The sequence below is a fragment of the Narcine bancroftii genome, chromosome 6 (genome assembly GCF_036971445.1).
Source record: "Narcine bancroftii isolate sNarBan1 chromosome 6, sNarBan1.hap1, whole genome shotgun sequence".
NCBI lineage: Eukaryota > Metazoa > Chordata > Chondrichthyes > Torpediniformes > Narcinidae > Narcine > Narcine bancroftii.
The window spans coordinates 30,026,213-30,051,172 of record NC_091474.1 but is presented as its reverse complement, the minus strand read 5'-3'; the positions used below and the strand labels follow the sequence as shown (position 1 = coordinate 30,051,172).

At 47.1% G+C, this 24,960-nt stretch overlaps 1 protein-coding gene across 10 annotated transcripts; it reads right to left on the bottom strand.

Annotated features, from left to right (window-relative positions):
• Nucleotides 1-277: 277 nt before the first annotated feature.
• On the bottom strand, nt 278-24,889 carry LOC138735908 (CMP-N-acetylneuraminate-beta-galactosamide-alpha-2,3-sialyltransferase 2-like). Of its 10 annotated transcripts, none has more exons than XM_069884562.1 (7): nt 24,453-24,889; nt 11,950-12,669; nt 11,309-11,496; nt 10,890-11,051; nt 3,713-3,755; nt 3,291-3,410; nt 278-2,879 (listed from the first exon to the last, which is right to left on the bottom strand). In XM_069884562.1, the coding sequence occupies exons 2-7, from the start codon at nt 12,211-12,213 to the stop codon at nt 2,598-2,600; spliced, it is 1,059 nt and encodes a 352-aa protein (XP_069740663.1). In that variant the 5' UTR covers nt 12,214-12,669; nt 24,453-24,889; the 3' UTR covers nt 278-2,597. The 10 variants fall into 10 exon arrangements, with proteins under 10 accessions (XP_069740663.1, XP_069740658.1, XP_069740657.1 ...); XM_069884557.1 differs by lacking the exon at nt 24,453-24,889 and adding an exon at nt 15,165-15,384; XM_069884556.1 differs by lacking the exon at nt 24,453-24,889 and adding an exon at nt 15,165-15,384 and having other exon boundaries at nt 11,950-12,327.
• Between the last annotated feature and the right edge of the window lie 71 nt (nt 24,890-24,960).

Below are 24,960 nucleotides of genomic sequence, written 5' to 3'. Positions count from 1 at the left end.
TCTCTGTGAGTCTCTCACCCATGGCTTCAACCACAGCCAGGAGTCTTCCTCACTGACCGCAAACCAGGCTTGGAGCGAAGATGGCCAGGGCATTTGGCTTCAGTTCCTGACTGCAGCCTGTGAGGGTCTGGGGTCCAAGACAAGGTCAAAGGTCTGCAGTCCAGGCAGAGAGAGGGCATGTGGGTGGGAAGGTAGGGGTATGTGGAGGGTGAGGACAGACCTAATCGCAGTGAGGACAGACCTCAGCCCCTCATTGTGGAGAAGCACAAATGCAGAATTTCAGGAGTTGTTGGAAATGTTTGCACTTTAGCCCAGGACCCAGAATGAGGGGTTTCCAGGGACCACGATGACCGTCTGGCTGTTGCACGGCGGTCACGGACACAGCAGCAATCTGACCAAGTTTCATACAACTTCCCATTTTTTGAAGACTGGTTATTAAACATTTGGTAAAAGTTAGAGACAGTATTCCTTTTGTACAAATGGAACTATCTACATTTGGAACCCACTCCTTGTTCCCAGATAAAGGTTTTAAATCAAACTCTCAGGTTTTGTTTCGGGGCCAGGGTGGGGGGGGGGGGGGGTTGGACATGGGGAGCCATCAGCTGGGAAGCGCAGTGGGCCAAGGGAAAGCAGGGAGCCATCGGTCGGGGTGTTTGGGAAGAAGAGGGGTGTGGGGAGCCACCAGCCGGGGGGTTGGTGGACCAGGGGATGCAGAGAGCTGGGGGTGTGGGAAGCTAGGGGGGAGCTGGGTGGGCACGGAGAGCTGGGGGGGTAGGGGGCAGTGTGGTGCGGGGAGCTGGGAGGGGCCCTAGGGAGCCTCTCCCTCCGCATTGGGGCTGGACACTAATCCAGGGCATTGGCACCACAAATGGTATCATGTCTAGAAATTAAAAACACCATGCTGGAGAAACTCAGCAGGTCAAGCAGTGTACTTTATATAGCAAAGATAGAGATACATAATCAACGTTTCAGGCTCAAAGTATGGAAAAATGTTGGCAGGTGTCCGAACAAAAGAGTGACTAGGGGAGAAGTGTGGTCGCAAAGGCTGGAGGTAATATATGGAGAAGGGAGGGAGGGGACTGCAACAAGCAGAGAGTGGAGGGATGGCTGGGTGAATGGAGAGGGAAGGGGTGGAGAGCTGAGGGAAAAAAGATGGGGGAAGCGAGGTGGGGGGGGGGGGAGCAGTGGAAAAGAGAGTAGGTTAGCAGAAACCAGAGAAGTTGACGTTAATGCCATCCAGCTGGAGATTGCCCAGATGGAAAATCAGGTATTGCTTCTCCAATTTATGGGTAGACTTGGTGGGATAGTACATGAGGGCCATGGGAGTGGGATGCAGAACTGAAATGATTGGCCACTGGGAGATCCCTGTCACTGGTGTGGACAGAACAAAGGTGCTTCGCGAAGTGACCTCCTAGTCTCTCTGATGTAGAGAAGTCCACAAAGGGAGCACAAGATGCAGTCCTGCAGACACACAAGTGAAGTGTTGCTTCACTTGAAAGGCGTTTGGAGCCCTGGGACTGTGGTGATGGAGGAGGTGTGGCCACAGGGGAAGGTGCTGGGGGGGCACGGTTGGGGGAGAGCGATTAATTGGAAGGGATGAGTGTACGAGGGTGTCACAGAGGGGGGTGGATCTTACAGAAGGCAGAGAGGGGAAGATTGGTGGTGGGATCCAAATCGGGCACATTTTTTCATACCTTGATGAAGGGCTCAAGCCCGAAACGTTGGCTGTGTATAAAGGACTGACCTGCTGATATCTCCAGCATTGTCTCGCTGTCTGTAGACTCTCGTGTTTCACCCCTGCCCATGAAGCCAAGGCGATGAACCCCCCCCCCCCCCCCCGCCTCCCCCTGGCTCCCTGACGAAAAGCCAAGGCCCGCAACTCTCCTCTGCCTCACTGCTGGACCTGCTGAGTTTCCCGGCACGTTTGCAGATTGTACTTGACACCAGAAGTCTGCAGGCTTCACGGTTGAACTGCATTGGGAGTTGATCACCTCTCAGTTTTTTATTGTATAAGGATTCTAGTTTTCGTGTAGTAATTGCTGCAGCCTTTCATTAAAGGAATCGGGGAAATTTTCCCTTAGCCTGTCGTTATTTACACAGAAATAGAGCAGAGAGGAGGGAAAGCCAAGGTGCAGAGGGAAGCCGCATAACAGAGGGGAGGGGGTTGTCTTTTGTCTTTATAAAATGAGACCCCTCCTCTCCTTGGGGGCAGGGGGTTGGGGTTGGTTCCTTTCTCCATGGATGGGGGCGGAACCTCCCTCTCTGCAGGTTGATAGAACTTTCTCCACAGGTGGGAGACCCCTCACTGCGAGTATGGGGGGGTGAGTGACCTCTCTCTGGCATGCATAGGACAGGAGAGGGGAACACAGACCAGGCTGTATTGGACAGGAGAGAGGAATACAGACCAGGTTGTGATGTGCAGGAGTGGAGAGCCTGGACTGGGATGTGGTTTGCAGGAGAGGAGCACACACCAGGGTATGTTGTGCAGGAGAGGAGAGCGCAGACCAGGCTGTGTTGGACAGGAAAGGGGTGCGCAGACTGGGCTATATGGGACAGGAGAGGAGTGCAGAATGGGGCGGAGACCGTGGGAGCTGCGCTCAGCCAGGCCAAGGTGACCTCTGGCCGCAGATGCCAAGTGCTGACAAAATACTCTCCAGAATGGATGTGGCAGTGTGACATGTTGCTTGGGCAACCCGAGGCTCCATGTGGTTGCTTCCGTACAGCCGCACCTTGCCAATCCTGGCCAATTGCTGGATGACTGCGGCCTCGAACGTGGCATTGTGGACTCCGGTTCGGCGGAAGGCCCCTGCATTGCGATTGTGCTCCCAGTAATGGTGCCAGTTGCCCTTGCTATCTGCACCATATCCAAACACCGACAGCTGTGGGTAACATCAGAGTCAGTAATGGCATCAAAACCTCAGGGACCACATACACCCCAGGGAAGGCAATGTCTTACACAGACCAGGCTGTGCGGGGCAGGGGAGCAGACCGAGCTGCATAGATCAGGACTTCCTCTCCCCACCCACCCCTTCTCTCCTCACCCTCCCCTTTACTCTCCGCCTCCCTTCCCCTCACTCTCACCTTCCTCTCCCTCCCCTCCCCCTCCCCCTCCTCAACTGCCCCCTCCTCACCCTCCCCTTTACTCTGCACTTCCCCACCCTTCCCCCCACCTCTCTCCCCACCCCTCCCCCTCTGCCCACTCCACACCTCTCCTCTGTGCCTGCCCTCTTCTTTCCTCTGTGCCTCCCCTCTCCCCCTATTCCCTGGTCAGCACCACATCTGCCCCTTACCTGGTCACAGAGATGAAGACTTAAGATGAGGGCAAGGAGGCCTGTGGACGGGTAACGGCCATGTTGCTCCATCCAGGAATCATGCACATACTTCATGAAGGCTGGATGCAAGATGGCAGCCTGCAGGGAGAGGTCATTAGAGATCGCTGGGGGTCAGGAGGAATTGGTTGTCATGCATCAGGTCACTGGGTCAGGGGCACTGGCTGTCATGGATAAGGGGTCACTGGAATTGGGGACACTGGAGGTCAGGAAGGCACTAGTTGTCATCGATCAGGAGGTTACTGGGGATTGGTGATGCCACTGTGGGTCAGGGAAAGTCACTGAGATCAGGAGAGGTCATTGGAAGTCGCTGGGTGTCAGACAAGGGTTACTGGAGGTCGGTGAGGGTCAGGGATGTTGGGTGGACACACCAGCTGCCTCACCTTATCCCAGGCAGCTCGAATGGATTTCTGCGTTCTGAAGGACCTGGAGGGGAGAAGAGACTGGCATCAGTGCACTGGAATGGGGGCTGAGTGACAGCCATTCCCATCTTTCTCACCAGGACTGCCCCAGAGTTACCCTTAGTTCCTATGCCAGTACAACATCCTTATCCAACCCCCTTCAGGTCCAGTGCAGCTCTGTCCAACATCCAACTTCCCGGTAACAGCTTGATGATTTTTTTTTCTGCATCTTTATAGCTTCACGACATTCTTCCTGCAGCCCATCACTGGAGTACTGGATCCCCTATCAGGGAACGAGGTAGAACAGGTGATGGAAGTGTGAGTCGGGGATCACTTTAGGTCCAATCGTCATAATGCCAATATGGATAGTGATAGGTTTAGTCCTCGGGTTAAGATTCTAAATTGGAGAAAGGCCCATTTTGATGAAATCAAAAAGGATCTGGCAAGTGGATTGGGACAGGTTTTCTGGCCAAGGTGTGCCTGGTAAGTGAGGGCCTTCAAAGGTGAGGTTTTAAGGATTCAGTGTTTGTATGTTTCTGTCAGAATGAAAGGCAAGACTAATAGAGAGATTGAGGCCCTGGTTACGAAGTACATAACAAGTATAGGGAGCAAGGAACAAATAAGGTACATGAAGAGGATAAGAACTGCAAGAAAACACTTAAGAAGGAAATCAGGAAGGCTAAAAGATGACAAGAGGTTGCTTTGGCAGACATGGTGAAGGAAAATCCTAAGGGTTTCTACACCAAAAAGATAGTAAGGGACAAAATTGGTTTTCTTAAAGATCAGAATGATTGGCTTTGTATGGAGCCAAAAGAGATGGAGATCTTGAATGTTTTTTTTTTGCATATGTATTTGCTCTGTACTTTAGAGTTTACAGAAGTGAAGCAAACAAGCAGTGGGGTCATGGAACCAATACAGATTAAAGAGGAGGTGGTGCATGCTGTCTTGAGCCAAATCAGAATGGATAAATCCCCAGGGCCTTTCAAGATGTACCCCTCAGACCTTGAGGGAGGCTTGTGTAGAAATTGCAGGGACTCTGAAGAAATATTTTAAATATCCTTAGCCACGGGTGAGGTGCCGGAGGATTGGAGGGTAGCTCATGTTCCGTTATTTGAAAAAGGGATAGTCAACATAGCTTTGTGCATGGTAGATCGTGTTTAACCAATCTTAGAATTTTACAAGGTTACCAGGAAAATTTATGAAGGAAGGACTGTGGATATTGTCTACGTGGACTTTAGTAAGGCCTTTTGACAAGATCCCACATGGGAGGTTACTCAGGAAGGTTCAGACATGAGGTATTCATGAAGAAGTAGTAAACTAGTTTCAACTTTGGCTGGATAGGAGAAGCCAGAGAGTAGTTGTGGATGATTGCTTCTCAGATTGGAGGCCTGTGTCTAGTGGTGTGCCTCAGGGATTGGTGCCGGGACCATTGTTGTTTGTCATCTATATCAATGATCTGGATAATACATTGGATCAGGAAGTTTACAGATGACACAAAGATTGGAGGTGTTGTGGACAGCATGGAAGATTTTCAAAGGGCAGAGGGATCTAGACCAGCTGGAAAAATGGGCTATTAAATGGCAGATGGAATATAATGCAGACAAGTGTGAGGTGTTGCATTTTGAAAGGACAAACCTAGAAAGGACATACATGGTAAATGATAGGGTACTGAGGGGTGCAGTAGAACAGAGGGACCTGTGGCATCATAGGTTTGTAAAAGAACTTTTGGCATATAGGAGCTGAGATGTTATGATAAAGTTGTACAAGACGTTGGTGAGTCCAAATTTGGAGTATCCTGTACAGGTTTGATCACCTAAATACAGGAAAGATAACAATAAGATTGAAAGAGTGCAGAGGAGACTTGTAAGGGTGTGGTCCGGACTTGAGGAACTAAGTTAGAAAGGTTAAACATGTTAGGAGTTTATTCCCTGGAGTGCCTTAGTTGCTCTGTCCCTCTCCCCAACTCCTCATTGCTTTCCACAATCATCTTGGAATGAGTGGAGTGCCTGAGTGAGTAATACTAGGATTTTAACTAGTTACAGAGAGCTGCCATCAGAGATGGTGGATGTGGGTTTGATTTCAATATTTACAACCACAGAACCAAGGAAGGTTTAAGAGAAGTATTGACAGGAACATAGATGGGAGGAGATTGGAAGGATATGGTCCAGGTGCAGATCAGTGGGACTAGGTGGAAAAGTAGTTTGGCACAGACTAGATGGGATGAAGGGCTTACTTCTGTGCTGTAGTTTTCTATGGTTTTATGATGGACTGGTTCGGAAGGTGAGATCACACAGGGCCCAGGGTAAATAGCCAGTTAGATGCAGAATTGTTCTGGTGGTGGCAGCCAGGGGTAGTAGTGGAAGATTGCTACTCAGACTGGAGGTCTATCATCAGTGGTGTGCCACAGGGATCGGTGCTGGGTACCTGCTGTTTGCCATCTGTGTTAACAACTTGGATAACCATGTAGTTAGTGTGGTTACTGTGTTTGTAGATGACAAAAATAGGTGGTGTATTGGACAGTGGAGAAGGTTATCTAAGATTACAAGTGGGTCTAAACTCCAGATGAACTGGGAAGGAATGGCAGATGGAATATAACTCAGACACCTTTGAGGTGTTGCACTTTGGGAGGTCAAAGCAGGTGGGAGTTGCAGGATGAATAGCAGGGTTCTGGGCAGTTTTGTTGAACAGAGAGACTTGGTGGTACAGATAGAGTTTGGTAAATGTGGTGACACGGGTAGACAGGGTACCAGGCCTGCCTTCGTTAGGGTATTGAGGACAGGAACAGCAATGCCCTGTTATAACTGTACGAGGTGCTGGAGATCCAGCACTGGGTCACCCAGCAATGAGCATCTGGTGCAGAGAAGATCTACAAGCATGTTACCAGTACCAGAGGATTAAAGGGATGTGATTTTATTCCCTGGTGTGTTAGATGATGGGAAGGGTTATAAATATGCATAAAATCGTGAGAGGCAGAGGTGGGTAGTCAGTATTCCCCAGAAGTTTGGGTCAGGGAGGGGTGGGGGAACGGTTCAAAAGCACCAGGTCCTTATTAATTTCCTCCATTGGCTAATTAGCTGCAGCCAATAATAGGAAGGGGCATATGGCCACTGGAGTGTATAGCCATGGTGGGCATGACTAGCGGTGGGGGGGTGAGGTATATATCAGGAGGTGTGTTCGGGGCCCTTGGGGGCATGACTGGTGTGGAGTTTGGCCCGGGTTGGAGGGGTAGTGGCTGTGGGGCATGGACAATGGTCATGAGGGTGTGGTCAGTGGGGACGGTCACCAGTGTGGGGGCATGGACCAAGGCCTTGGTGAGCAGAGACTGAGGTGGTGATGCGGGAATTGAGGGAAGGCGGCTTCTCGAGGAACAAAGGGATTTAGCAGAGGTAAGGTTTTGTATTTCATAGACAGTGGGAATGGCAGCCAGGACAGAGACATGTGGATAGTCAGTGAAGCCAACCATATCCCTGGTGTGAAAAATGAAGGTTTGTCAATTGTGATTGCAGTAAAAACGCACAAAAGATTTGCTGGAGAAACTCAGACAGACTTGCGACGTCTATAGGAGGCAAAGATATATTATTGACGTTTCAGACTGAACCTTTTGCAAGGTATGAGTAAAAAGCTGGAGGAAGGAGGGGCAGGGGGAGGAGTACAGGCCACAAGCCAAGAGGCTGTAGGTAGGCATGGATAGGAGGGCAGGAGAGAGAAGCTGGAAATTGTTCGGGGAAGAAGGGTAGTTCTGTGAATGCAGAGCTGGAGGAAAGGAGAACCAGGAAACGGGAGAGATGTGGGAAGGGGAGGACACTGTGAGGGAGTATTTACTGAGATGATCTGGGTGGAAGTCAGAAATAGGAAGGGAGCATTCACTGTACTAGGCATAGACTATTGGCTCCCAAATAGCCCTTGGGACACCAAGGAGCAGATCAGCAGAAGGGCGGCACAGTTGGTGTAGTGGTTAGCACAGTGCCTTTACAACACCAGTGATCTGGACTTGGGTTCGAATGCCATGCTGCCTTTAAGGAGTTTGTACATTCTCACTGTGTCTGTGTGGGTTTTCCCTGGGGGCTCCAGTTTCCTCCCACCCTTAAAAACGTACTGGGCGTGGGTCAATTGGGTGGCACAGACTCATGGGCCGAAATGACGTGTTATCGTGCTGGATGTCTACATTTTTTTGTTAAACATTTTTAAATCTTAGATTGCAGGAAGTACAGGGTTATGGTTTTGGGAGACTTCAACCTCCCTAATATTCACTGGCACTTGCTGACTGCAAGAGGGATTGAATTTGTCAGGTGCAACCAAGAAGGATTCCTGACCCAGTATGTGGACGAGAGGATAGGCCATACTGGATCCAATTCTGGGTAATGAACCTGGTCAGGTGGCGGACCTCTTGGTGGGGGAGCATTTTGAGGAGAGTGACCACAACTCCCTGAGCTTTTAGCATAGCTATGGAAAAGGATAAAACAGACAAAATTGGAATGTGTTTAATTGGAGAAGGGATGAGGCAGGAACTAGCAAGAGTAAATTGGGAACAGATGTTCAAGGGTGAAAGCACAGAACAAATGTAGAGGAAGTTTAAGGACCACTTATGTTCAGTTCAGGATAGGTTTGTTCCAATGGGACAAGGAAAAGATGGTAGGAAAAGGGAACCATGGTTGGTGGGACAGCTAGTCAAGAAGAAGAAGGAAGCATATATTAGATAGAAGAAACAGGAAGGGCTCATGAGAAGTATATGGTAGCCAGGAAGGATCTTAAAAAAGGACTTTGGAGAGCTCAAAGGATGCATGAGAAGGCCTTGGCATGTAGGATTAAAGAGAACCCCAATATGTTCTATGTGTATGTGAAGAATAAAAGGATAATGAGAGTGAAAATGGGGCTACTAAAGGATAAAGGAGGCAGCATGTGCCGGGAGGGGGAGGAGGTTGGGGAGGTCCTAAATAAATGCTTCAGTATTCACAAGAGAAATTGAGAATGTGGTTTATATGGATATTAATAAAGCATTTGACAAGGTCCCCCCATGAGAGACTCATTCAAAAAGTCATGAGCCATGGGATCCATGGAACTTTGGATGTGTGGATAAAAAAAATTGGCATGCAGGAAGGAAAGTATTCTGCCTGGAGGTTGGTGACTAATGGAGTGCTGTAGGGATTTGTTCTGGGACCCCTGCTCTTTGTGATTTTTATAAATGACCTGGATGAAGAGGCGGTAGGATGGGTCAGAATGTTTGCGGATGACACAAAGGTTGGAGGAGTTGTGGATGGAGCTGAAATTTGTTGTAGGTTACAAAAGGATTTCGACAGGATGCAGAGTTGGGCAAAAAAGTGGAAGATGGATTTCAATATAGATAAGTGTGAGGTGATGCATTTTGAAAAGTCAAACCAGAAGGCTGAGTACAGGATTAATGTCAGATAGTTAGGAGTGTAATTTTGAGCCTTGGGGTTCAAATCCATGCATCCTTCAAGGTCGCTGCACAGGTTGATAGGATAGTTAAGAAGGCCTATGGGATGCTGGACTTCATTAATAGGGGAATTGAGTTCAGAAGTAGAGTTCATGTTGCAACTCTACAAATCTCTGGTGAGATTTGGGTTCAGTTCTGGTCACATCATTATAGGAAGGATGTGGAAGCTATGGAGAGGGTGCCGAGGAGATTTACCAGGATGTTGCCTGGATTGGAAAACATTTTATGAGGCAAGGTTAGCAGAGTTGGGACTTTTCTCTTTGGAGGGTAGAAGGATGAGAGGAGTCTTAATAGAGGTCTACAAGATTGAGAGGCATAGATAAGGTGGACAGCCAGTACCTGTTTCCCAGGGCAGGAATAGCAAACACCAGCAGACGTGTACAAAGTGGAGGGAGGGAAGTTTAGGTGAGACATCGGGGGTAAGATTTTTTTAAGCGTAGAGAGTTATGGGTGCTGAATTGCCTTCCCAGGGGTGGTGGTGGAGGTTGAAACATTAGAGCCATTTAACAGGCTCTTAGATAGGCATCCTCAACATTCATTCATTGGTGCGACTTCATCCCTAACGTCAAAGTACTCGAGATGGCAGAGGCCGACAGCATCAAATCCATGCTGCTGAAGATCCAACTGCACTGGGTAGGTCACGTCTCCAGAATGGAGGACCATCGCCTTCCCAAGATCGTGTTATATGGCGAGCTCTCCACTGGCCACTGTGACAGAGGTGCACCAAAGAAGAGGTACAAGGACTGCCTAAAGAAATCTCTTGGTGCCTGCCACATTGACCACCGCCAGTGGGCTGATATCGCCTCAAACCATGCATCTTGGCGCCTCACAGTTCGGCGGGCAGCAACCTCCTTTGAAGAAGACCGCAGAGCCCACCTCACTGACAAAAGACAAAGGAGGAAAAACCCAACACCCAACCCCAACCAACCAATTTTCCCCTGCAACCGTGTCTCCCTGTCCCGCATCGGACTTGTCAGCCACAAACGAGCCTGCAGCTGACGTGGACATTTACCCCCTCCATAAATCTTCGTCTGCGAAGCCAAGCCAAAGAAGAGATAGGCACATGAATGGAAGAAAAATAGAGGGTTATGGGGTAGAAAGGCTTTAGTATTTTTTAAAGAATATATGGGCTGGCATAACATTGAGGACTGAAGGGCCTATACTGTGCTGCATTGTTCTATGGGAGACATGGGGGGGGGGGTCTCAGCACCTAACAGAGACCAGAGGATAATGTCATCCGGTTGGAGGGTGCCCATTCAGATGAGGTGTTATTCCTTCAATTTGCGGACAGCCCCAGTTGGACAGTGCATGTGATCGTGGACAGATATGTGGGCTTGGGAATGGTGTGGGGGGATTGAAAGTGGGGTCCACTGGGAGATCCATGTTGTTGCAGGTGTGCTTGGGCACTCTGCAGGCTGGGGTATCGCCACGGTGGGGTTGTGGGGAGGGGGTCTTTTGGGGTGTGGAATGTTCTGCCAGAGTATGTGGAAGAGGCGGCCACAGTTTCAATCCCCAAATAACATTCAGATAGGTCCATGGTTATGATGTGGGTCTAACACGTGACCAGCTAGGGTGGACATGGACCAGTTGGGCTGAAGGGCCTGTTTCTCCAGTGTGCACCCCATTTCCTCCATTTACTCCTGTTCCTGAGGGATCTCCCCATGCCTAGCTCTGCACATTGCAGCTGCTCTATATCTCCCTTACCCTTGGACACTCTCCAACCATATCAAGTCCTGAGGCTTGAACGGGACCAGCACCGGCACAACGTTGGCTTTCAGATCCTTGGCGCTCTCTGGGTACATGATGTGATGGGTGGTTTTCCTGCCAACGTCGGACTCGTATCCCTCCGTCATGGCCTTGTTCATCCTGGAGAGAGGAGACAGTTACCAGCTCCAACAGGATGATCCTGAAGTACGCAAGGTTCTTAGGGCTGTCAATGCTTGGACTCACCCCCAAAGCTTGGATGGGTTCCTGAACCATGTGAATCTGGAAACATTGGTCCAGGACTGACTGCTGAATGATGGTGGGGGTCTGGGAATGGGGGGCTGGACGTTGGAGACCAGCCGTGTGGGAGGTTGGGACCACCAGCCCGTCCTGCTCTAAACCAGTACATTCATGCTTACCTGAGAACAACATGGTGTGAGTCGATCAGGGCCCCATAGCCCGACCCGAGGAGGTGCCCCGAATTGCCAACAACGGCGCAGCTCCAGCACTGACATGACCTCCGCCCCCTGGTCGGTCTCCATTTTCTGGCCTTCTGGAACAGCTGGAGGTGGATGGGTCTTGGGGCAGTCTCTCTCAGCTGCAATCTCTGGGGAAACAGTAGCTGGGTGAGAGACAGCAGCGGGGCACAGGCCTGAACGTAGCCCCTCCGGGTTGGGGGTGGGAGATGGGTCTCGGCCCCTCCCTCATGGCCTCTCACCCCACAGTCCCTCCCCATGGCCATTCCCTCTTGCCCCACAGCCCCTATCCCATAGCCCCTACTCCACATGGCCCCCTCCTCTGAGAGCTCAAATGTGCCCACCATGGAACCACCACTGACAGCTTCCCCTGAGCCTGGGTGTCCGTGGAAGTGAGTTCCCTGCTCACAGCTGGGAGGGGGGTAAACCCTGGGCTCCCCCACCACACTGGGAACACCACCCCCAGATGACAGCTGTGCCCCAAACCCTGCCCCCCCCCCCCAAGAGCTCTGTGCAATATTTTCTATTTTTATTGCAAATTGCACTTGTTCTACTTGCACATTTACCAAGTAGATTTGACTCACCAGCCACCAACGGAGAATATCTGGGGAGATCTCCTGGTTTTCTTTGGTCAGCAGTGGTTCAATGGTTGAATTAAAGTGCTTGTCAAACCAGGAAGAGATCCCCCTGTCACTGATATAGGTCTCACAGCCACATGAAGTCCCTCTGCAAGGACACCCTTCCTTGTAGAAGATGACCATGATGAACAGCAAGAGGAAGAAGGTTACCCATCTGAACAGCTTCTTCCTGAGACTGCAGAGAGCAGTTGGTCTGCAGACACAAACCATTGGGATGCAGGTCCAAGTGTCCTCAGCTTTGAGATGTGAGAGCCTCCGCTCTCGGAAACCTGGTTTTCACCAACCGAAAATTCTGGCCACTTTCTTTATCCTTCACCAGCGGCCCTGAGGTGAATCACATAAATACGCACCAGTCACAAACATGTCCTAGTGGGTCCTGAACCAAGGCTCCAGACAAGAAGATATCTGTCCTCAACATTCAGTGCCAGTCTCTGGGGGGGGGGGGGGGGGGTCTCCACTGATGAGAAACTCCACACTCCATTTGAGAGGGAGAAGCTAAAGCCATGAGAGAGGAACTGGCTAAAGTAAATTGGCAGGCAGGATGGTCGAGCAGCAACAGCAGGAGTTTCTGGAAATCATTGGAAAATGCAAGGTAAATTGATCCAGAAGGACGAAGCTTTGCAAGGGGCGGATCCGGCATCTGTAGCTGACACAGAAAGTCAGAGACTGTACAGAAACAAGAGAGAATGTTTAAACCAATGGTCCTCATCTTTTCCCCACTCACGTGCCACCTTAAGCAATGCCTAACTAATCACAAAGTACATAGGGTGCCAGTGTTAGCAAAAATTGGGGAGCTTTTGAAAACCAGCAGGAAGCAACTACAAAAGCAATAAGAGAAAAGATGAAGTCTGAAGAAAAACTGGCCAGGAACATAAAAGCAGATAGCAAAAGCTTTTCAGATGTAGAAAGAGTAAAAGTGCAGCTGAATTGGGCATTGGTTGGTGTAGCGGTTACCACATCACTGTTACAGCACCAGCGACTCAAGTTCGAATCCCGCACTGACTAAGGAGTTTGTATGTTCTCCCAGTGTTTGCTTGGGTTTTTCCCCGAGGGCTCTGGTTTCCTCCCATGGGCGGGGGGGTAGGCTGGTGTTAATGGGTGGCACGGGTTTCAATGCCTGGAATCAGATTCTACCATGTTGTATTGTTCAAATTAAAATAATACTGTATATTTTTTAAAATGACATTGAGGACAGTGGAGAAGGTGCTGAGGATCACTGTGGGAGGGGAGGGAAGAGGAGGGAAAGGGCTGGGTGATGAAGTGTTTGGAGAACGAATCCGTGGATGGGCTGTGAGGGGGAGGAGTGGTGATGGGGAATGGTGGATGAGCTGAGCAGGTTCCTTGCCTTAGTCTTCCCTATAGAGACAGCAGCGAGCTGCTGGGCATTCCAGAGTCAGCTGGCAAGTGTAGTCTATACCCCCTCACTTTCATTTTCATCCTCACCCCCACATCCCTTTACTTTCTCTCACTCCCACCTCCCCTCACTCCCACCTCCCCTCACTCCCACCTCCCCTCACTCCCACCTCCCCTCACTCCCACCTCCCCTCACTCCCACCTCCCCTCACTCCAACCCCCATCCCCTCAAACCCCACCCCTTGCCTTCCACCCCCTCTTCCTCAATCCCCTTGCTCCTCCACCTCATCTCAACTCCTCCCTGCTCACCCTCTTCCATTAACACCTTCACCCCATCTCTCCCTCTTGCCTCTTCACTTTCCCTCCTCGCCTCTCCTCCTCCCCTACTCACCTCCCTTCCCCTACTCACTTCTCCCTTCCCCTCCTCACCTCTCCTCCCTTCCCCCTGTCCTCTCCTTCCCACCTCCATCACCTCACCTCCCTTCTCATCCCCCTTGCCTCTCCTCCCCATCACACCCCATCCATGCATTCCTTCTCCAAACTCTTTATCTCCCAGCCCTTTCCCTCCCCTCCCACAGTGATCCTCAACACCTTCTCCACAGTCCTCAGGCAGACGTGGATGTGGTGGAAGAGCAATGGTCTGGAGTTGACCTTGTGATGGGCCAAGTAGCCTCTCTGCTTGTCCACCACATGGGAACATCTCATGACTCCCCCACAGTGGGGGCCCAGAGGTAACCCCCACCTACAGAAACTTACCCCCACCTTCAGAAACTTACCACCACAGCCAACTTCCCTGTGCTAGTGCCGAGTTTCCCTACAGCAAGAGCTCGCTGAGGAGTCGTTACCAGCAAGTACGCATGAGTCTTGTGTAACCCACACATTGCAAACGTGAGCCAAATAAAACTCTCTGGCTTATGATTAACCACCGACTCCACTCGGGGAGAATGGAGAGGTAATCCGTTTCCTCAGGATGGGTGGAGCTCGGATAGGGAGGGGGTGGTAGCCTGGGAGGAGGCCAGGGGTAGCCTGGGAGGAATGGGGTAGGAGGGTGGGAGCCCGTAGGGGGTGTGGGGGAGGAAGAGGGTGGGAGCTTATGTTCTCGTGATCACTGATATTCCTGGTGAAGAAATGTAGGATAGCAGCAGAATAATTGCGCAGGGATTGATGAAAAAACGTATGGAATCAGGAGCACCAGGAAACAATCCACTGACTAATGACAGCATACACCTAAACCACCCTGTCAACCTGTGGGGCACCCTTGAGTGTTCCATGGACCTTGTCCCCAAGGTCCCTCTGTTCCTCCACATTGTGATGAATCCAATAGTGAATTCTCGCTGTGTTTATGCAGCCTTAAGTATTCCTGAGTCCGAATGGGCAGACAGGGCCAGGCTGAGAGGGTCCGAATGGGCAGACGGGGCCAGACTGAGAGGGTCCGAATGGGCAGACGGGGCCAGGCTGAGAGGGTCCGAATGGGCAGACGGGGCCAGGCTGAGAGGGTCCAAATGGGCAGACGGGGCCAGGCTGAGGGTCTGAATGGGCAGGCGGGGCCTGATTTTGTGTTGGAGCCTGGCAATTGCGGCCTTGCCAGGTGTAGGTTTACAAATTCATTTTAAAAAATTTGAACATGCAGCACAGTAACAGGTTCTTCCAACCCCTGAGCCCATGTCACCCAAATATCCCAATTACCAACCCCACATGTGGGATTCAGGTGGGAGGAAACTGGAGCGCCCAGAGGAAACCTATGTAAACACAGGGAGAACATACAGGCTCCTTCACAGGGAGAGCGTACAAACTCCTTACAGACATACCCAGATTCAAACCTTGGTCGTTGGCATTGTAACTGTGCTGCCCAGACAATGATTGTTAGGCTCCAGGCTCTTCACACACCAACCCCTTGATGTCTGTCCGTCGTGCTCCCTTTTCCCTTGCAGAGTCAACTCATCGAGACTAATGACTAGGCCTCTTTGGCCAGGGCTGAGGTGCGTGCTTCTGACAGGGACAAATAAAGCTGATGAAGTGACGACTTCCTGAGGAAAGGAGGAAAAACTCTCTGCTTCCTTTACTGACTGCTGACGGTGGGTGTGGGCAGATGGTGAGAGCCTCGGGCCTGGGCGGGAGGTCTCCGGGTGTGCTGGGGGTTCACTGGGTCCTCATTACAAAGAGCAACTGAATGCAGCTCCTGACACCACCCTCCCCCCCCCCCCCCACCCCCACCCCCCTCACCCCCACCCCCCTCACCCCCACCCCCCTCACCCCCACCCCCCTCACCCTACACTAGTTCAGGAGTTAACAGATTAACTGGGGTTAATCTGTTACTGGAATGTGGAGATAATTATTGATTTTTGAAAAGCATTTAAGAAATTATAAACTGAAGAGGGAGAATCTGGGTTTCTATCATCTCGCTCTCAACGTCTCCAAAACCAAGGAGTTCATTGTGGATTTTGAGAAGTGGAGGCCAAGGAACCATACATCTGTCAGTGTGGATGGGATGGTAGTGGAAGGAGTCCGATGATGGTCAATGTTCTGTTATTTCAAACATGATAGAGCCAGAGGGGTGAAAGGGGGAGGTGGCATTGCTCACCATGGAAATTATCGCAGCTGTGCTCAGTCAGGACAGACCAGAGGCTTATCTACTGAGGCTATATGGTTGGAGCTGAGAATTGGAGGAGCAAATCTGCAGGGAGATAGCTGACAGCTGCAGGAAACAAGGTTATATCAGTAGGAGATATTAATTTTCCACATATTGACTGGGACTCCCATTCTGTAAAAGAGGCTGGATGGCTTGGAGTTCATCAAATGTGCACAGGAAAGTTTTCTAAATGAATATATAGAGGTACCAACTAGAGAGGGTGCAAAACTGGATCTCCTATTAGGGAATAAGTCAGGACAGGTGACAGAAGAATGTGCAGGGGAATGTTTTGGGTCCAGTGATCATAATGCCATTATTTTTAAGTTAATTATGGATAAGGATGGGTCTGGGCCTCAGGTTGAGATTCTAAATTGGAAAAAAAGGCCTATTTTGAGGAAATGAGAAAGGATCTAGAATGCATGGATTGGGATAAGTCATTTTCAGGCAAGGATGTGCGAGGTAAGTGGAGAACTATCAAAGGTAAAATTTTGAGAGTACAGAGTTTGTATGTTCCTGTCTGGTTTAAAGGCAAAGTTAACTGGCATAGGGAACCTTGGCTTTTGAGGTATATGGTTCCGGAAGGTCAGAGAGGTGTATAACAGGTATAGGCAACATGGAGCAAATGAGGTACTTGAGGAGTATGAAAAATGCAAGAAAAACCTCAAGAAAGAGATCATATATATGAAAATATGAGGCTGCTTTGGCAGACAATGTGAAGGAAAATCCTTAAGGGTTTCCATATTAAGAGCAAAGGATAGTGAGGGACAAAATTGGTCCCCTTGAAAATCAGAGTAGTTAGTTTTCTATGGAGCCAGAGGAGATAGGGAAATGTTTTTCATCAATATTCACTCAAGAAAGTAGCACAGAATTGTGGGAAATAAGGAAAACAAGCAGTGAGGTCATGGAACCCATACAGATGTAAAGCAAATAAGGGTGAATAAGTCCCCAGGGACTGACAAGATATTCCCTTGGATCTTGAGGTAAGCTGGTGTAGAAATTGCAGGGGCTCTGGAAGAAATATTTTAAATGTCCATAGTCAAGGGGGTGGTGCCAGAGGATAGGAGGGTAGTTCATATTCCATTGTTTTAAAAAAGCTCCAAAAGTAACCTGGGAAATTGTAGGCTAGTGAGCCTGATGTCAGTAGAAGATAAATTATTGGAAGGTATTCTAGGAAATCAGATATACAATTATTTGGGTAGCCAGAAACTAATTAGGGATTGTCAACATGGATTTGTGCATGGTAGGTCGTGTTTAACCAATCTTAGTGTTTTGAGAAGGTTACCAGGAAGGTTTATGAAGGAAAGGTTGCAGATGCTGTTTACATGAACTTTAGTAAGGCCTTTGATGTGGAAGGTTACTTAGGAAGGTTCAGACGCAGGGTATTCATGTGAAGTAGTGAACTGAATTTGATAATAGCTGGATGGGCAAAGCCAGAAGGTGGTGGTAGATGATTGTTTCTCAGACTGGAGGCCTGTGACTAGTGGTGTGCCACAAGGATCGGTGTTGGGACCATTGTTGTTTGTTGTCTATATTAATGATCTGGATGATAATGTAATAAATTGGATCAGCAAGTTTGCAGATAACACCAAGATTGGAGGCATTGTGGACAGTGAAGAATAATTTCAAAGCTTGCAGATGGATCTGGACCAGCTGGAGAATTGGGATGTTAAATGGCAGATGGAATTTAATGTGGACAAGTGTGAGGTGTTGCATTTTTGAAGGACAAACCAAGAAAGGACTACACGGTAATTGGTAGGGCACTGAGGATTGCGGTAGAACAGAGGGATCTGGGAATACAGATACATAATTCCCTGAAAGTGGCATCATAGGTGGATAGGGTCATAAAGAGAGGTTTTGGCATAATGGCCTTCATAAATCAAAGTGTTGAGTTCAGGAGTTGGGATGTTATATTAAAGTTGTGTAAGAAATTGGTGAGGCCAAATTTGGAATATCGTGTGCAGTTTTGGTCACCTAACTACAGGAAGGTATTCTAAGAAATCAGATATCAATAAGATAGAAAGAGTGCAGAGAAGATTTACTTGGATGTTGCCTGGACTTCAGGAACTGAGTTATAGGGAAAAGGTTAAACAGGTTAGGACTTTATTCCCTGGACTGTAGATGAATGAGGGGAGATTTGATGGAGGGAGAGAAAATTATGAGGGGGACAGGCAAAGTAAATGTAGATAGGTTTTTGCCACTGAGGGCAGGTGAGATACAAACCAGAGGACATGAATTAAGGGTGAAAAATTTAGGGGGCTCCACCCCTTCTCCAGGCAAAGCATTCAAGGCACTCACAAAACCTTACCCCTGATGTCTCCCCTAAACTACCCTCCCTTCACTATGTACAGATGTTGTCTGGTGTTTGTTAACTCTTGCCCTAGGAAACGCACACGGGCTGTCCACCTTATCTATACCTTTCAGAATCTTGTCGACCTCTATTGTCTCCTCTCATTCTTCGCTTCAAAGAGAATATTCTGCTCACCTTACCTCATAAAACATGTTTTCCAATCCAGGCAAAATCCTGTAAATCTCTGCACCCTCTCCACAGATTCCACATCCTTCCTATAATGAGGTGACCAGAACTGAACCCAATATTCTAGGTGTGGTCTCACCAGAGACTTGTAGAGCTGGGTGCCTGATGTCCAGCACCTCTAGGCTATCAGCCTCTCAAACCTCCCTGTACTACCCTCACCCAGTCCATAAACTACTCTAGAACAACCAACAGATCTGTCTGCAATAACGTAACATCACATTAATTTACATGAACCATAACTGTGAATTTTTATCTCTCCTTTATATGTTTCACCTTTTCTTTCTCATCTTTTCTTTCTTATCTGTTAGTGTATTTTATACACCTGTAGCTGCAGCAAACAGGAATGTCAGTGTATTTGTTCACCGTACTTGTGTATATGACAATAACTTCATCAAAAGAAAATCCTCTTTGGGAATCTGATAGACTTTGTTGAAGCTTTAAGTAGCAAGAAGGAACCAGTGGGCATGGTGCTGTGTTATCAACAATATTTGACATGCATCACATACAAGGCTTTTAAAGAAGGCATAAGCTCTTCAAGGACAAGGACAAGTACTTGTCCAAACATCAAGAACTCACCAGGTCGGGAGGAGTCACGTGATGGACTAGTGGCCAGTCAGGTAAAACCAGCCCTCTCCAGAAAAAAAGTTAGGAAAAGACAAAGCTCAAAAAAAAAGAAATAGAAGATAAAGTTATAGAGAAGAGAAAGAAGATGGCCTTACCTGCACAAAGGAGCGCCCGATCCCCAAGGTTGGTGCCTGCCCTGTGGAGTCACGACCTCCTGACCAGTGGACTTCAAAAATGGTTCTTGGAGCCAAACAAAAGTGCAGTGCGCAATCAAAAGAAAAAGAAAACACTGACAGACGGGCAGCCCAGGAGGGGAGGACCAACAGCAAGAGGCCCAGCAAGAGGAGGCCCGACAAAGATATAAGCAGTTCATCAGGAAAAACAGAAGGAGACACAGACACAAAGAGAAGACACAAACACAGATACAGGCACAGAAGAAGAAGAAGACCAAGATCTTCACAGAGAAATAGAAGGTAAAACAGATGGACAGAATATAGATAAAGCCTTTTTTGAAGAACAAATTAGAGTAGGGGTGTCAAACTCAAATTCACGGAGGGCCAAAATTAAAAACTTGGACTAAGTCGAGGGCCGAACTAAATATTTATTGAAAATTTTAAACAACATCTGCATGTTTTCTCTTCTTTCAACATATGTAATGTTAAACTTTAGGATATAACTTTAGGAGGATAATGTTACAGGTCAGGAGTAGGTAGCTCAAGTTCACCCTTTGGTTGACCTGAGGGAAACCTATTTGGTCCCTGTGGAGATGTAGTCAGCATTCACAGGCTGTGTCCATTTTGGCCTGCATCAGGACTCAGCATTTCCTGCTCACTCCTCAGACTCTAGACCTCTATTCACCCTCGACCCACCATCCTCTACCTGACCAGTCCTTTACCCAACCTCTACTCACCCCTCACTCCACTCGCTCTGCCTCTACCCACCCCATCCTATACACGCCCCTCTACTGCCTCTCCCCTCAACCTGTTCCTCCCTCTACCCGTCTCTCACCCTCTAATCACCCCTCCCCTACTCACCCTGCCCCTCCCCTTTTACCTCTTCCCTATCCACCCCTCCTTCTACTCATCCCTCCCTCTAACTGCCCCTCGTACCACCATAACTTCCCCTGCCCATTACTCCTCACCTACACCCTCTGCCCACCCCTGCTTACCCACCCACTCAGGCCCAGCGCGCTGCCGATCAGCCTTTGCGGAACAGCAGGGACCGTGCGCAGCCTGCCATGTCCGTCGCGCCAACAGGAAATCACAGGTGCTCGCCAATCTGCCGCACCGCTCGACTGGTGGGAGAAGTGACTGGTTGTGCGGGGAGCCTTCCAACTGGCTTGCTGGCTGATGACATTGACAGACTTCTCATGTTACAATTTTGTTTTCCCCGTTCTCAAATAGTTTGCACGGTCAACCTGCAACACTCTTGCTCCCTCCGCGTCCCGTGGATCTTATGCCCGGGTGTTGTTAGGATTCCCAGCAGAAGGTTTGTGGAACTTTACCATTCTGGATTCCTTTTTGAGAATATTCTGGCCATCTTTTAAGGGGGGTGGTTTTAGGGGGGAGGGGATAGTTAGGGGGTGGGGAAGGATGTGCAATGAAGGGGGAGGATGGAGGGGGTGACATTACCAAAAACCAGCATCGGCTCTCGCTGCAGGGCGGGCCACCTCTAATACATTTTTGAAATGATCTTGCGGGCCAAATATAATTAAGATAAAATGAAAAGTTTAGAACTGGTCATGACAGAAATAGGGAAAAGAGTAGAGAATGTGGAAGAACAAGAAACAGCTGTAGAAATGGAAGTAAATGACAAGAGAAAAATTGGAAGAAAGTGACAAAAACATTAAAGAGACACAAAAGTTATTATCTCTGAAAATTGACATGTTGGAAAATTATAGTAGGCGAAACAACATAAAAATAGTGAGCCTGAAGAAGGGACAGACATGAAAAAATTTATAAAAGGATGGATCCTGAAAGTCCTGGGAATGACAGAAATGCAGGAAGAAATGGAAATAGAAAGGGCACACAGAGCAGACACATCAAAATCCAAGATCCATCTTAGTAAAATTTTTGAGATATACGACAAGAGAAAATATACTGGAGTGGGCAAGGAATAAAGTTAGAGAAGATAATAAGCCATTGGAATACAAAAGGTCAAAAATATCTTTTTACCTAGACATAAGTTTTGTACTCTTAAAGAGGAGGATGGAGTTTAATACAGCGAAAACAATTTTATGGAAAAAAGGTTATAAATTTATTTTAAGTCGTGCTTAAAATATTTATACCGGGGGAGCAAAACAGACTGTTCTTAAGAATTTGCAGACCTTTGCAGGACAGAAGAAGAGATGAAGAGATGTAACAAGAATGAAGAATGGCGATAAAGTATATATAAAGATGTAAAAAACAATGTACATGTAAAGAACTAAAGAGGGAAAAGGGAAGGAAGGACGTAAGGGGAAAAAAAAGAGATCGCTTTGTTACATGTGTTTAAAAAAAAAAGTTTTTTCTGGGGTCTGGGGGGAGAGGGAATAACCATCACCACAAAATCAGTTGACCCTTGCGAGCAAGATCCAAATAAAAAGGGGAGTTGTGGTTGCCTGGCAAGGGATAAAGGGCAACTCAGAGAGGGGGGGGGGGAAGCATTTGGGGTTAAGGTATTATTGGGTGTGGGAATTGTTGGAGTACTTTGTTTTAAATGTGTTGTCGTGCATTGAGTTTAATAAGGGAAAACTAAGAAATGAAAATGGGAAAAAGGGGGATGGAGGAAGCAAGGAAGCAGAAGAGGTGTAAGCAAGACACAAGATGGCCACGTTGAATTACATGACTATAAACATTAATGAATACATAACCAAATTAAAAGGAAGAGGCTATTAAATTTACTGAAGAAAGAAAAAATAGATATAGCATTTGTGCAGGAAACATATCTAACTGAAGTGGAACATAACAAATTAAAGAGAGACTGGGTAGGACATGTAGCTGCAGCATTATATAATTCAAAAGCTAGAGGTGTAGCCATATTAGTTAACAAAAATGTACCAATCAAAATAGAGGAGGAAATAATAGATCCAGCAGGGAGTAATGATAAAGTGTAATGATAAAGTGTCAGATGTACTCAGAATTTTGGAATTTGCTCAATATATATGCACCTAATGAGGAGGATCAAAAGTTTATGCAGGATATTTTTTTTAAAGATTGCAGACATACAAGGAAATATATTGATAGGAGAGGATTTTAACCTTAATTTAGATCCAATGTTGGATAAAACAGGACAAAAGACAAGCAAAAAGAATAAAGTAGCCAAATTTATGGTTAAATCAATGCAGGAAATGAAACTTATGGATATATGGAGGAGGCAACACACAAGAGAGAAGGAATATTCATATTATTCAAGTAGGCATAAAACATACTCAAGGATTTATAAGTTTTTGTTGTCAGCCCATATTCAAGGGAGAGTTAGGAAAACTGAGTATAAAAGTTAGACTACTATCAGATCATTCATTCCTGTTATTAGCAATAGAACTGGAGGACATCCCACCAAGAACAGATGGAGGTTAAACTCAATGCGACTTAAAAGGCAGGGATTTAGAGAGTTTATTGAATGCCAAATTAAAATATATTTTGAAATAAACACAGAATCGGTGAAAGAAATTTATATTATGGGATCCAATGAAAGCCTTCATTAGAGGACAGATAATAAGTTATGTAACTAAGATGAAAAAGAATTACAATTGAGAAATAGAGCAGTTGGAAAGGGAGATAGTAAGTACAGAAAAGGAACTAGTAAAAAGGGATGATATAACGAAAAAGAGAGAATTGGCGGACAAAAAAAATACAAAACATTACAAATGTACAAGGTGGAGAAGAACATAATGAAAACAAAGCAAAAGTATTATGAACTGGGAGAAAAAAAACACATAAAATATTAGCCTGGCAACTTAAAACAGAACAAGGTAAAAGAACTGGCCATCAAGGAAAAGGGACAAACAAATTACATAAAATCCAATGGAGATTAATGAGCACTTTAAGGAATTTTATGAACAATTATACCAAACTGAGAACAAGGGGAAATTTTAGCTAAAATTGAATTGCCGAAATTGCAAGGAACAAAACAAACTAATAAAACCATTTGAAATAGAGGAAGTACAGGATATATTAAAAAAGCTGCCAAACAATAAAACACCAGGAGAGGATGGATTTCCAAGAGAATTCTATAAAAAAAAATTTAAAGAGTTATTAATTCCTCCTCTCCTGGAAGTAATGAACCAGGTAGAAGAAACACAAAACTTGCCAGATTCATGTACGACAGCAATAATTACAGTAATACCAAAGACGGGGAAGGATCCACTAACACCAGCATCATATAGACCAATATCTCTAATTAACTCAGATTATAAGATAATAGCAAAATTATTAGCAAACAGATTGGCCGATTGTTGTACCAAAAATAGTAAAACAAGATCAAACTGGATTTATTAAAAAGAGATGAACAGCAGACAATGTCTGCAAACTTATTAATCTAATTCATGCAATTCAAGGAAATAAGAAACCAACAGTGGCTGTTGCTTTAGATGCAGAAAAAGCCTTTGACAAAGTAGAGTGGAACTACGTATTTAAAGTATTACTGAGGTTCAATCTACCAGAAAAATATATTAATTGGATTAAAGCCAATGGACCATTGGCGAAGGTAGCAGTAAATGGATATGTATCAAACTGATTTAAATTAAGTAGGTCAACTAGACAGGGATGTCCATTATCCCCCTCATTGTTCACCTTAGCAATAGAACTTTTGGCAGAACTGATTAGAATAGAAAATAAAATAAAAGGGATAAAAAATAAAGGAGAAGGAGTATAAAATCAGCTTATTTCCAGATGACATCATAGGAAAATTAAAATATATCAACACTTCGCATCAGGACGTATGGCATCTCCCATTGTTTGTGGGGACAAGAACCAATCAGAGGTGCAGAGAGGACATTTCCATGATGTGCTGAATGGGGAGGGAGGGGAGAGGAGGAGTGGGTATAGGGGAGGGAGGGAAGGTGTGGAGTCAGCTGGAGCAGGGGAAGGGAGGTGTGGAGGGGAGGGAAAGGGTGGTGTGGAAGGGAGATGTGAGGGGCAAGTATGGGGAGGGGGGAGGGGAGGGGAAGATGGCGACCATCACTGAGGCTGCCTTAAACTGTTCAAGATGATGTGTTGAAATGCGGAGGCTGGTGGGGTGATGGAGAACTGCCTTTCTCTGAGCAGTGGGGCAAAGACAGGAAATCTACGTGATGCTGTCAGTAGTTCTGCCCACTGTGGTGGTTGGAGAGCACAGTCAGGAAGATGGAAGCCTTGAGCGATATTGTCCACACACCAATGCTCCACAGACCTGAGAAATAGATGCAGGAGGAGAGTATTCAGCCCTGTGGATCTGTTCGGCCATGCACACAGTTTGAGACTCATCTTCAACAGCTTCTTAGACTATTGCCCCACCCTTCAATGAACCAGGAATTGCTCAGCTTGGTCTGAATGAATTCTGTGATTCCAGGGTAAGGAGATCCAAAGATTCACCACCCATTGTGAAGAAATTCCTCCTTATTGTCCTCAACAGACCAGCCAGGAGAAATGTTCTCCTTCAGCTCGTCAAGGTTAAGTTTTTTTTAAGCTTTCAAGATCTCCTCCCATCTTCAAATACAGTGTACTCTGTCTGCCCTCAATGGCCAAATCCATCATTCACTCCTTCACAGCCAATGAATTCTTTCTACAGGGAAGGAGGCCACATATCTTTTGTTCTCTTGTTGTAATTGAATGTTGTCTTGAGACAGAGGTATGTCCTTCCCAGCTCTCTGTAGAAATCTCAAAACATTCAAAAAATACCTTGCTTTTCTGTTTAGTGT

Coding starts and splice junctions, on each gene's coding strand:
- LOC138735908 (XM_069884562.1), bottom strand. CDS start 12,213: ATGGTTTGTGTCTGCAGACCAACTGCTCTCTGCAGTCTCAGGAAGAAG. Junction 11,052..11,308: donor TCACACCATGTTGTTCTCAG/GTAAGCATGAAT, acceptor TCCTCTCTCCAG/GATGAACAAGGCCATGACGG. Junction 3,756..10,889: donor TGGTTGGAGAGTGTCCAAGG/GTAAGGGAGATA, acceptor TCTCCCCTCCAG/GTCCTTCAGAACGCAGAAAT.